The sequence below is a fragment of the Episyrphus balteatus genome, chromosome 3, assembly GCF_945859705.1.
Source record: "Episyrphus balteatus chromosome 3, idEpiBalt1.1, whole genome shotgun sequence".
In the NCBI taxonomy this organism is placed as follows: Eukaryota; Metazoa; Arthropoda; class Insecta; order Diptera; family Syrphidae; genus Episyrphus; species Episyrphus balteatus.
Genome location: NC_079136.1, coordinates 98,141,717 through 98,154,865, shown reverse-complemented (window position 1 = coordinate 98,154,865; position 13,149 = coordinate 98,141,717). Strand labels below are relative to the sequence as shown.

General features: G+C 33.5%; 2 protein-coding genes across 4 annotated transcripts; one reads left to right on the top strand and one right to left on the bottom strand.

The window, feature by feature from the left end:
* Positions 1-1,787: 1,787 nt before the first annotated feature.
* On the top strand, positions 1,788-7,511 carry LOC129916937 (katanin p60 ATPase-containing subunit A-like 1). 3 transcript variants are annotated; one of them, XM_055997195.1, is made up of 7 exons: positions 1,788-2,004; positions 2,470-2,691; positions 2,769-2,992; positions 4,944-5,269; positions 5,333-5,454; positions 6,612-7,168; positions 7,228-7,511. In XM_055997195.1, the coding sequence occupies exons 1-7, from the start codon at positions 1,993-1,995 to the stop codon at positions 7,424-7,426; spliced, it is 1,662 nt and encodes a 553-aa protein (XP_055853170.1). In that variant the 5' UTR covers positions 1,788-1,992; the 3' UTR covers positions 7,427-7,511. The 3 variants fall into 3 exon arrangements, with proteins under 3 accessions (XP_055853170.1, XP_055853169.1, XP_055853171.1); XM_055997194.1 differs by having other exon boundaries at positions 2,442-2,691; XM_055997196.1 differs by having other exon boundaries at positions 1,791-1,899.
* Positions 7,512-11,936: 4,425 nt separating this feature from the next.
* Positions 11,937-12,873, bottom strand: LOC129916944 (vacuolar protein sorting-associated protein 37C). The gene has a single exon (XM_055997208.1). It carries the CDS (start codon positions 12,714-12,716, stop codon positions 12,096-12,098), a length of 621 nt encoding a protein of 206 aa, XP_055853183.1. The 5' UTR covers positions 12,717-12,873; the 3' UTR covers positions 11,937-12,095.
* Positions 12,874-13,149: the final 276 nt, after the last annotated feature.

Genomic DNA, 13,149 nt, shown 5'->3' with positions numbered 1-13,149 from the left:
AGAAGATAAAAGTTGCTGAACCACGGATTAAATATTTGTACAACTGGCCCTTACAAAATTCTAAAAAAATTAAAAAAGGGTTTGAAAATGTTAAAAAGCGCTCGCTTTATTTACCCCAACCCAAAAATTCCATACCTGAATACTGATGTTCCAGTTTGGAAGCGAAACGAAATTTTCTATACAAAAATAGCACAACGAATTCTTGAACATAATTCAATTTTGTTTTTGTTTTTATATTAAAACTTATTTTCTGATGTTTTTTCTTGAATGTTTTGATTTTTATTTTCACTATTTTAACTTTGACGTTATACCCGATGGTATTATTTCATTAACATGCTCAGCCCAGTACGCTGCTAGTGCGAAATGAAAAATCCCATAAAAAAAATGACACACAACGATATCGTAAACGAAAGATTTCGTTTAGCTTTTCGTTCTGCAGTAGGTTCGCTGTTCGACACAGCGAAATTGAAAAGTTTCCACTTTTTTCGCACACAAACTTGGGCATTAGTTATGTGCGGAAAAATGACATTTAAGATTTTTTGTTCGTTTTTGTTCGTTTTTGTTGCATGCCTTTCTGAGATGTGTTTACTTGTGTTTTATTCTTTGTATTTTGCAATTTGTGAACATTTTTTCAGCCGAGATTTTGCAAGCATTTCATTGTCCTCGTGGAGACCGAGGCCGACGAAAAATTTCGTTTCGCGTCAGCAGCGACTAGGCTTTCGCTATTGACTTTGGAGACTTAAAGGGCCAGTTGTACAAGAGTGGTTTAGCCTCGAATCAAGAATTTAACTCGCCGATTTCGGCGGATTAGCAGTGCATCAACTTTGGTTTAAGGATGGATTTAGCTAGTTCAACCTATATGGAGCTAGAACCAGTGCTAAAAACCAATTTTATCACCGAATTCAGAAGATAAAAGTTGCGGAACTACAGATTAAATATTTGTACAACTGGCCCTTAAGTATTGCCAGACTTTTATGTCAGTTCTAGGTTCTGGTTTGGAGAAAAGCTAAACAAACATTTTTGTTGTTTTTGTTTTCAATACAAAAAATTTTCTAGTGACCGCTGTGACTTCCCTACTAACAATTTTGCTTATATAATGCTTTACAGGTAAAGCTTTATAGAACCAAAATTGTTTGTCGGGTTATTCGCTAGCATCGCAGTGCGAATCCATAGAACCATCATGTTCACACGACTAGCAAGCAGTCCATGTAAAGTATGTCAATTTTTCCGAACGTTCTATTTTTTACAGTTTCGGTTCAATAATTATTTTCATTTTCACCTTGCATTTCAACTTGACCATATTCCCAATTTGAAGAGTGTAAAGGCTTGGCCACACCGAAGGGTATGCGGTAGAGGTACGGGTAGCGGTTACGATATTTGTATGAAAAAAATTCCACATCTGAACGTTGATATGTCAGTTTGGAATTTTTTTCATACAAGTACCGTTACCTCTACCCGTACCGCTACCGCATACCCTCCGGTGTGGCCAAGCCTTAAAGGCTTGGCCACACTGGAGGGTATGCGGTAGCGGTACGGGTAGCGGTGAGGGTACTTGTATGAAAAAAATTCAAATTCAGTTTGGAATTTTTTTCATACAAGTACCCTCACCGCTACCCGTACCGCTACCGCATACCCTCCAGTGTGGCCAAGCCTTTAATGCCTCACGCTGAATAGGCAATTCTGCTTTTCTTCTGTGCATACCTTAAATATACCCTCTTAACAGCCCTGTAACTTTCGAACTTCGAAAGTCATATTTTTTTTCTTTGTGTACGTGAATTTCATGACACATAACCTGTCAGTTTGGTTTTGACCAAAAGAAGAAAAACTGTAGAAAAAATACATGGTCCGTGTTTCGGGCTAAAGAAAGAAAGAAAAAAATAGTGAAAGAAACATCTGAGTGTAAAAAAAAGTTTTTAAATCCAACCTAAATCTTATAGAAATTAATAAATTCATTTGCATATTTTTAACAATAAAAACTAATCCGCTTTACTAATGTCCATTACCGTAAGTACTTTCTTATTTTCGCTGCAGCGCACTTATATTTTTATTCCATCTTCCAACATCAAAATAGTTCGTTCTTCTTTGTAAATGACTTGACTAACCTTAGCCACATAAAGAAACTTTTAAGAATCTCTCTATAGGGAAAAAAATGCGTATCTACAAGGTCGAACACCTGTGTGGAATGAAAATAAAGAACCGAAATATTTCAGACTGTTTTATTTTTAGGAAGAAAACCCTACCAATTGAAAAATTGACTTGACTTGATTCATTCTAACAAGAACGCTTCTCCATTCATTGGTTTTTGCATTTCATAACAGTTTAATAATCTATTTGTCTTCTATTCTATTTGTTTGGTGCTGCTATTCATCACTGATTGGGTTTTCCTTTACGTTTTCCCGTTTTTTTTCCATGTTTTTTTGTTATGTGTTTTATGTAAGAAGAATAACTATGGAGAATTTCGCTTCACAGTTATTGCGAGGTGGGAAGCAAAAGACGAAATCTTGTGTAGGAATGACCGTGATGGCAAAAACATCAATTGCCGAGATATGTGAAAATGCCAAAATGGCCAGAGAAATGGCCCTAACTGGCAACTATGATTCGGCTGCAATATATTATGAAGGACTGCAGGGTATGTTGAGTCGAATGGTTACGTCAACAACAGATCCTCTTCGTAAGGGAAAATGGGGAATGGTAAGTGAAAGCTTAAAAAATGCATTATTGTATGCATATTTTTGGGATTTTTGTTTATAATTTATTTTTTGTTGCAGATAAATCAACAAATACAAAAAGAGTACACAGAAATGAAAGCCATTCAAAAGACACTTTCGGAGATGACAATGGATTTGCATAATACACCGTTTGCCCACAAAATGAAATCTCAAATAAGCGAAGATGAGATGAAAGATCCCGCTTCGTGGTTTCGTCCAGATCCAGATATTTGGACACCTCCGGTTAAGGATCCTGATGTTTGGGGACCACCAAGGCCAGAAAAGTTAGTATTTTATTTTACATAAAAATGATATTTTGCATAAATCTTTTCATGAACTTATGGTAATGTAGCAAGAAAATTGCACTAAACTATAATCAGGCTACTCACGAATTCCATTCGTATTGGAAATTTTCTACGATTGCGGAAAAAACGATCACAAAATTCGATCGTAGAATATATCTGATACGAATGGAATTCGTGATAAGGCCGAGGAACTTAGCTGCAGTTCAATTTTTCCTTTAACTAACTAAAGCCCAGTTTTTCAGTGCGAGACAAAAATTAGCACCAACTCTTCCAGTACTTAAACACGTGAACAACTTCATGGGACGAATCTTCTTTTGCACTTTTACAGTGAAAAGTTTTCTCAAAAATATTGACATACTAGCATTAATTCGCTATGCCTTCCAGCGTAAGGTTTTCCATCCATCCCATTCTACTGGTCTTTTTCCGAGTGAAAGGAGAAGAACCTGCCTATCAAAATATAAATCTACTCCAGCTTGTCCCTAAAAAATGCGAACTTCTTCGCCGTCCAAATAATTAGCAATAGCACTTCGTCCCTACTTTGCCAGGTCATGAAAACTCTGAATAATTATCAGTTTAAGAACATTCTCGCGGGACGTAATCTACATAATGACCAGCAGTAACAAAAGGTTCCACCGGTGATCTGATAGTTTTTCTAACCGAATAGTGGAACAAATCTTTTTCATTGTTTTGGAAGAAGTAATATTATCCACTTGATATTTAAAAGGCATTTGGTATTGTTGAGCATGAATTTCCTCTTCTGAAAATGTGTTGTTTTTTGTCAATAACTCTTCTTCTCTAAACTAGAAAATACATTTGAAACTTTTCTATAATAGTCGTATTGGATGGATTCAAGTTTAAAACTAAAAAATAAATGCAGGTGTACCCCAGTGTTCCGTTTTGTGTCCGCCGCTATTCCTCATTTTTTTATAAAAATGATCTCTTTTGTGAAACTTCCAATCCAATCAAATGTTATCCTTTTTTTTAAGACTTTCGTTGTGCTTAACTCGAATTCGAATCTGAAATATTCAATGAGCTTCTGTTTTTTTAAATACTACCGTAAAAAAAAAGTTTGATATACATATAAGACAGATACATTTACTTCAACTTAAGATATCTCAGGAAATAAGATCGGTTCCAAAAGGTCTTGAAAGAAGAAAACAGTTCTAAGAGAAACCGAAACGATTTATGTCTAAACAAATTTCCTAAAATTTTATCAGCACACCGAAAACCTTTGGAAAAGTATAATTTGGTTTCGGCAGCAAAAACCTTGTAAACTAGTGCAGCGATAGTACTCTCTGATTCGTATGCGGACATTGAACGCCGCTTCGAATTGTATGTATTTCCTTCGGACCTTCGGAGATGCAAGAAATTAATCTGCAAGTCTGATCTAGCAGTTACATATATTCTTCCAAAACTTCTTGATCAAGTGAACAAAATGTATCTTATGTTCAACTCTCAAACTTTAAGGTATTTCCAGAGCCATTATAAATAAATTTGTTGCACGACAACTCATTAAGTTGCAAGACTTAGTGACTTATAACGTAATAACTCTCAACCATTTTTGTGTGCGTGTAATTAATTTACAATTTACAGCCAAATCGAAAGAACTAAGCAGAGATGTCCTTTTTCATGACAGTTATACTCTTGGAGGCTTTAATTATTCGCAAGAGGCAGTACCACTGAGAAAAAATGTTTGGTGGTGGTCTAATCCAAACCTCTCGCGTAAGTGTCTTTCGCATTTACCAGTCATGTCTACTCAAAAATGTGTTTTTTTGTTTATTTTTATCGTCAATTATACAAATGTTATCTTTTCTAGGGGTTGAACAACATTTATATTTATCTGATCAAAATATTATTTTTGTCATTTACGTTCTGTCTGATATAACATTTCAATTTGAGGTATTCAACCAAAAATTATTTCAAATTTTAGACCGGTTCCACCAAGTCGTAGCCGAAGTAGCAATGCGGTAGTGAATAGAAAACTGGATCGCAAAAGCACAATTCCCCAGCGAGCAGCACCGGGCGCTAAAAAAACATCAGCACCCAACACTGCGCGCAACAGCATCACAAGTCAAAATGGCAGGAATAATGGAACAAATAATCGCAAAACATTGTCTGCAGTTAGTGGAGGCAGTGCAGATAACGGACAAACAAAGGATGATGATTCCAAAGATGATGAAAACACTGCAGAAGAAGAAAAGGAGAAGAAATTTGAGCCCAGTAGTCATCTGGAGTCGGAACTGGTCGATATTTTAGGTTTGCCTTCAATTTACGAAAGTCAAAATATTTTTTTTTTTATTAATTTAATATTTTATTTAGAGAGAGACATATTACAAAAGAATCCAAATGTACGCTGGGAAGATATAGCAGATTTACAAGATGCTAAGAAATTGCTTGAAGAAGCCGTCGTTTTACCAATGTGGATGCCACATTTTTTTAAGGTAATTTAATATTTCATATACATTTTTTTTTGTTGACGCTCAGTCTCGATTGATTAATAGTTTGATGAAATAATTAAAAATGAAATAAAAACCACAACAGTAACACGAAACTAGTACAAAGTGGGTAAAAACCTGGAACTTGAGGTGTCATAATAAGTTCTCTGAATAGTAAATGATGTGTGTCTGCGCTTTTGTTTTGTAAAGATAATTCGTTTCGTATCATCAGCTAAACAAATCAATTTATTTTTTTATTAACAAATAATAGCGTATGACGTTGCAAACAATTCCGCTGCGGGTGTCAGTTTTGAATTTTTGTATATAGCTCAATTTTTTGTATCAATAACCTTGAAGTGACTAATCGAGTTGCTTTTATTTTTTTTTTTCAACACACGAGTAACACCCACTTTTAAAATTTGTTTACTCTATCAGTTGTTATGTGATTTAAAATAAATTATCACCGTCACAAATTGCACCAATTACTCACCTTTGACTCTTTATTATTTGCAATAAAATATTAAGTACAGATTGCAAGTATTTGTTGTCGTAGGTTTGAGTGTACATTTTGAATAGGCAATAAGACATTTCGATGATAACATTTTACTAACTAGAGGAATGCTTTAAGTACGGATGAAGTGCTGTTTAAAATTACTTAATGAAATTAAACAAAAAATTGAGCTTGAATTGGTTAAGTTATGCATTTCAAACTTTAGCTATTTTTTTAAAGGTGGGGCTTTTAATGCTTGATGCATTTTGGCCTTAACAAGCACGTCTCTCCAACCCTTAACCTAGCCAGCTTCGTCCAGCTGTATTCATCTGGTTGCCTTTGTGCGCGTGGCTATTGCAGTCGAAAACAGCAATACCGAAATGTCTTCTACGGGAATACCTTCTTGAGAGAACTTTATTGCTTTGTGAAACACAGCAGCCAGCACATCAGTTTCAGTGGCCGCTCATCTGATGGTCTTCGGTAGGGTTGGTTTTCTTTATTTGGTCCTTGTGCTGGGTCCTACGGTAGATTAAATGAGATACAAAAAAATGTCTAACAATAGACTCATTTATGTGGGTTGCATTAGAGAAAAAGTTTTGACACCAAAACATGATGCATGCTTATGGCAATATTAAAGCACCAAATAATTGATATAATATTTTACATTTAACAGGGAATTCGTAGACCATGGAAAGGTGTTCTAATGGTTGGACCACCTGGTACTGGAAAAACAATGCTTGCTAAAGCAGTAGCCACTGAATGCGGTACAACCTTTTTTAACGTTTCATCATCAACTCTAACGTCCAAGTATCGTGGTGAATCGGAGAAAATGGTACGGCTTCTATTCGAAATGGCTCGCTTTTATGCACCAAGTACAATATTTATCGATGAAATTGACTCCCTTTGCTCACGACGTGGCTCCGAATCGGAACATGAAGCTTCGCGACGTGTCAAATCTGAACTACTAGTTCAAATGGATGGTGTTGACAGTGAAGAAGCGTCCAAGGTGGTCATGGTGTTGGCTGCAACAAATTTCCCTTGGGACATCGATGAGGCCTTGAGACGTCGTTTAGAAAAACGTATCTACATACCCCTGCCCACAGATGAAGGTAGGGAAGTGCTACTTAAAATCAATTTGCGTGAAGTCAAAGTTGATGAGAGCGTGAATTTATCTAAAATCGCTAAGAAATTAGAAGGTTATTCAGGAGCGGACATTACAAATGTTTGCAGGTAGGAATTTTAAAATATTATAATCATTGCTGTTGGTAAAATCTTATCTATCTTCACAGAGATGCAAGTATGATGTCTATGCGGAGAAAAATCGCTGGTCTTAAGCCAGAACAAATTCGTCAATTAGCAACGGAGGAAGTTGATCTTCCAGTTTCTACGCAAGATTTTGCCGATGCAATTGCAAAATGCAATAAAAGTGTCTCAAAGGCCGATCTTGAAAAATATGAAAAATGGATGAAAGAGTTTGGATCGTCATGATGACATGAAAAAAAAAAAACTTTCATCATTAAAATTCTCATTATCATTCTCACACTCACTTAATAACCTTAACCTACATTATATCCATAGCTACACAGTAATCCCATTTATTTTTTAATTTAATGTTTTTTTCTAAAAGATTTTTTTTTGCCTAAAAAGACTAAAATGATGATTTTCCATCGAAGAACCATAAGGAACAACAAAACTACTGCAATACAAATTTAATTATATATAAAAAAAAAGGAATAATATTCGAAGAATTAATTCTTATCTTACATTTTAAGGAATTCAATTGATTCTTTTTTTTTTTGAAAATATTTTTGATTTATAGTTGAAAACAACAAACAAAAATATTTTGTGTACTTAAAAATGAGGAATGTTTAACATTGTAATGAATAAAAGGATGTTGAGATGTAACAAATAAAACAAAAATAATTAAAATTTTTAACAATATACTAACTGTTTTTGTTTTGTGTAATGTTTTATTTTTTGGATGGATTGTTTTGTATGCGTAAGTGATCTTATCCGAAAATTGTAGATATCATTCCTGCCTTTTAAAAAAAGTATAGTTTGCTTCGAATGACTTAAAATAAAATGCACGACAGGGTCGCACGAAATTGCTCTTAGGGTTCAAGTTGTTAGAATTTTTAGGACAGAATTTTAGTATAATGTAATTATTGTAGGTACATATAAAAAAAACGAAAATTCGTTTTTCAATAGAATTAAAACATCGTAAATCAAATTGCCCTCCAAAACAAGTATGTAATTTTATTTGTTTTATTAAGATGCATTTTTAGAAAAAAAACTTCAAATCCAAAAAGTAATTTTTTCAAAATTTTATTTTTGGCTTATATTAAAATCATTTATGAATGCTTCTTTACAAAAAGTTTCGTTGAAATCGAAAAAATAGTTTCTGAGAAAATCAGATTAAAAAAAAAAAAAAACGGTTCTATGACAGGTACCTACCATTAATAATGATTTTCAAAAAATTTTTTTCATTAAAATATAGACCTTTTCCTAAAACTTACATTTGATTTTTTTTAGAAACATCAGCTTAACTAAAATCTGTATATGACAAGAGAAGTACCGTTATTTTTTATCTTAAAAAATTAATTCCAAAAATCCCTCTGGAGAGTTGCCAAATAACGCTACATACATAAAGTTTAGACAGACTTTTTTGCATTCCCCGCGTTAAACGCAGGCCACCTGAACTTAAGTTCTGAATTTTTAGAAAAAGTTAAATGACATTTGGTTCTGACCAATCATAGCCTCTAAAAATTCAGAACTTAAGTTCAGATGGCCTGCGTTGAACGCGGGGATTCTCTATCATCGTATGCATTTCCTATCTACGCTCAACAATGAAGAAACTATTTAACTGAACAAAAAATGTCTTTGGGGAAAACTCGCAATGGCCAGGTTCAGAAACTTAGGGACTAAATATTTAGGGTCCTATTATGACTTCTGACTCGAACATTCGACCCAAAGATTTTCCAAACACTACGTCGAGGTATTCCTTTAAAGATAACGATGTGCTCATATCATTTTTTAAAAATCGAATCACTTGTTATATACCCAATAACTTTAATTCGCCAAATTTTCTTTTACGATTCGAAGTCATAATACGTGCCTTAGTCAAGTTTCGATTCTCTGATTAGCTGTCCGAAAAATTGGAAAATTAGGCAAAACAAATCTCCCTGCCTAGATTTACACGTCTACCAAAATTTCCGTTCAGCAAATGATGTTGACTAAATCAGCCCTATTGTGAGTTTCAAGTGGAATGTTTTCCGCCCGGAATTTTAAAAGCTATCATGAGTTTCACCCGAAGGGAATTTACATTTTCCGCTAAACTAAAATTTAAATTTAAGTGAGGGAAGGGCTGGCGAATACCTCACAAGTTACCTAAAAAAAAGTTGAAAATACAGTGAGATGTCCGAACGTGAACAACTTTTCGCCCAGAACTCACAATAGGGTAAAAGTGAAATTCATTTTTTCAGTGTGGAATTCACGTGAAACTCACAATAGGGCTGAATAAGTTGTTTTTTTTTCATTTTTTGAAGAAAGAATTATGTTTTTTTTTAAATTTATTTTCATACATGTATGTACACTGCGCGTCACTTGAATAGAAACAACATTTTTTCTTTAGAAAATAGCGATTGGCGCTTTGGTGAGGTAACTTAGTAGATTTTTGGTTTCGCATTTTCAAAGAGGAACTTTTAACAAACAATGTTGTAAAAACAAAAAACCCAAAACAGAAACCGTATGGCTACTAGTTGCGTTTTTTGGCATAACTTCACAAAAAACAATGTTTTTTTTGCGTCACTTGAATAGAAACAAGCTCTTAAATTAGATAAAAATGATGAAAAACCATGGACAACACTAATTTTAGTAAAGCAGTATTAAACTTTGACATGATTTGCACATTATAACCAATTATGAGCGACGAGCTACCAATAGGCACCACAGAAAATGCATAAATAGCAGCTAACATTGGAAATGCACTTGCACTATGCAAAATCGCGAAAGATATTGGAAAATTTGCCAAATTTGGATGAGAATATTTTTAACATATCGTAAACTAGTGATTGAATAAAAAAATTAAGACAGGCGAGACCCAAATCAAGAGCAGAGAAAAAATAATTTAAAAACTAGCTGTAATTTCCTTCACTTTGCCGCTAAAATCGGTCAAAAACGTGGTGTTAGTGCGATGATAATGTGTTGGTTTGTTCTATCATAGAAGTTATAAAAGGTGCACAACATTAAAAAAGCCTCAAAATGCAAAATAACAACATTTTAAGTTCTACTAAGATTACAAAAAAGTTAACTATTTTATAGTTGCATTCGAACTGAAAAGAAGTGAGGTAAAGAGTGGTTTTTCAGAGGAAAACATACCAGCTCAGATGGACCACTTTAATATTAGTCCTATTTTATTGGTTTATGAAAGAATAACTTTTATCGCATCGCCACCAAAGGGCACTAAAATGTGTTATAGTAATACGCTTTGTTTTTATGATGTGCAATAGCAAAATTAAAGCTTCACGCTTCGAAAAAAGATGCAAACTTTTACAAAAAAATAATTTTAGAAGCTCTTGGGAAGTTTAGGAACGTGGAAAAACAACCGTCTTAGAGATTGCACAAGGATAGTTCTAGAAAAAACAACGCAAAAGAAACAAAACAGATGCATTCCGGACGAAAACGAACGTTTATTTCACTTATTCAATCCTTAAATTGTAGAAAATGTCATTTTCTTAATTTGTAAGAAGTTACCAAACACTTTAATCACTTTCGCCAATTAGGTCCACGATTGTGTACAGTACAAGTGCATTTTCAATATTAAATTCTATTTATGCATTTTCTGTGGTGCATAATGGTAGCTCGTAGCCCACAATTGGATATAATGTGCAAATAATGTCAATGTTTAATACTGCTTTACTAAAATTAGTATTGTCCATGATTTTTCATCATTTTTATCTAATTTAAGAGCTTGTTTCTATTCAAGTGACGCAAAAAAAAACAATGTTTTTTGTGAAGTTATGCGAAAAAACGCAACTTGTTTCTGTTTTGGGTTTTTTGTTTTTACAACATTGTTTGTTAAAAGTTCCTCTTTGAAAATGCGAAACCAAAAATCTACTAAGTTACCTCACCAAAGCGCCAATCGCAAATTTCTTAAGAAAAAATGTTGTTTCTATTCAAGTAACGCGCAGTGTACATATATTTACCAAGTTTTTGTCTTAAAAATTAAAGCAATTTTAATTCTAAGAGCAAGTACGTGCGACTCAGTTGTGTATTTTATTTTTGTAAATATCGTTAAAGCCATTTAAAAAAAAAGGTTTTCCATATTGGTAATATATTAGGTACTCCGAAAGAAGAGTTAAGTTCCCATCCACACAAATTATTATATATTATACCGTTAACTTTGGCTCTAAATCTATTCAGTTTCCTCTCTAAAGAATCACCCAAGACCCAAGATCCCCTCGTCAACGAGATCATAAAAGGAATTATAAGAAGAAGAATTCCACTCGATTAAAGTCGATTTAGGGCTCAGTTATATCTATCAGTAAAGTCAATCAGTAAAATCAATCAGTAAAATCAATCAGTAAAAATTGTGTTTTGCTATTTTGAATACTTTAAGATTCTAATTTATGCAAAATATTGATGAAATAAATTAGAAACACATTTTCATTAACTTTTTGAAAAAGAAGCAATGCATTTGGTGTTATATTTTTATTCACAAATTCATTTTATAAATTTTACTGATGAAATTTCATTTTACTGAACAGTAAAATTTATAAAATGGATTTGTGAATAAAATTTAACACCAAATGCATTGCTTCATTTCGCAAGAATTGTTAAAATAAGCTTTCAACTTATTTCATCAATATTTTGCTCAAAATAAAAGTTTAAAGTATTCAAAATAGTTGAAAAAAATTTTTACTGATGGATTTTACTGATATAGCTACATATAACAGAGCCCTTAGTTTGTTTTTCATCTTAAGTATTAAAATATAAAACGATCTTTTAAAACATACTTTATTATTAGAAGAGCATCGAATTGTTCGGAATAACATAAAAAAGTATCAGGAATAATGTTCCAACTCCTTTTTTTTACAAATGATCTTAATAAATAAAACTGCTGAGTGAATACCTATAAAAAAAATTCTTTGCAGATTTCCTAATAGGGTCTTGGCATTGGCATCATCGGTCCTAAAGGATATGGCACTTGCGACTGTGTGTGTGCTTGAGGATAGAATCCAGTAGATGGCAAATTGTTATACATCGAATTACGTTGGTTTTGTGGCCGCATAAGCTCTGACATTTTTTCCGCCTTAAACTTTCGCAAATGCATCTTTTTACGTGAGGTCAAAAACGCTTCAAGAAAACCTTCCAATCCCAGATCGTTTTCGATAAAATCTTTGACTAGTTTCTCAGATTCTTCTTCACTTTCAGCGGCAGCAGTTTGTAGCAAAGCTAATGCAGTTTCTATGCTAACATTGCCAGACTTGGTTTTGATTTGTGAAATCTTGTCTTGGACTGAAGCACATCGCGTTTTGCCTTCTTCCAGAAGCTCGTTAACTTTCCCTCGCAGTTCAATTAAAATAGGTTCTTTTTCTATGTTACTCTCAGCTCTGCTACGATTGTCTGTAAGGAGACTCTCTTTTTGTGCCCGAAGTGTTTCGAGTACTTCGTCGACTTTCTCGTCTAATTTATCATCATCGTTTAGCAAGTCTTTGAGTTCATCGGATGATAATGGGGCAATAGATACATGTAAATGATTTAGATACTCTTGATACATAATTGGTTTTTTTTTATGGGTTTGGGTGTTTTTGCAGCAAGTTTTTTTTACTTTATTTCGAGATTTTTTTAACAAAGCGACGTCAATTAATTTGATTTTTTTAATTATACTACGTTTTTGTTTTGAGTCACCGCGAAGGAACAAAAAAAAGTTTTGACAGATTTTTGACATTTGTCGCTAGATCTGTTCGTTTTGTTTGTTTGGTAGTGGTATCCGAGGTGAATTTCACGTTTGAAACTTTATTTGTTAGGGGAGTAGGTAGGTACGCAATCTTTTTTGAGGTTCGTTTAAATTCGAGTATAAAGCCTAGTACGCTGCTGATGCGAAACGAAATTTTCCATACAAAATTTCGTTAACGAAATCTTGAACAAAATTAAATTTGTTTTGTTTTTGCTTTTAAACTTATTTTCTGATGTTTTTTCTTGAATTTTTT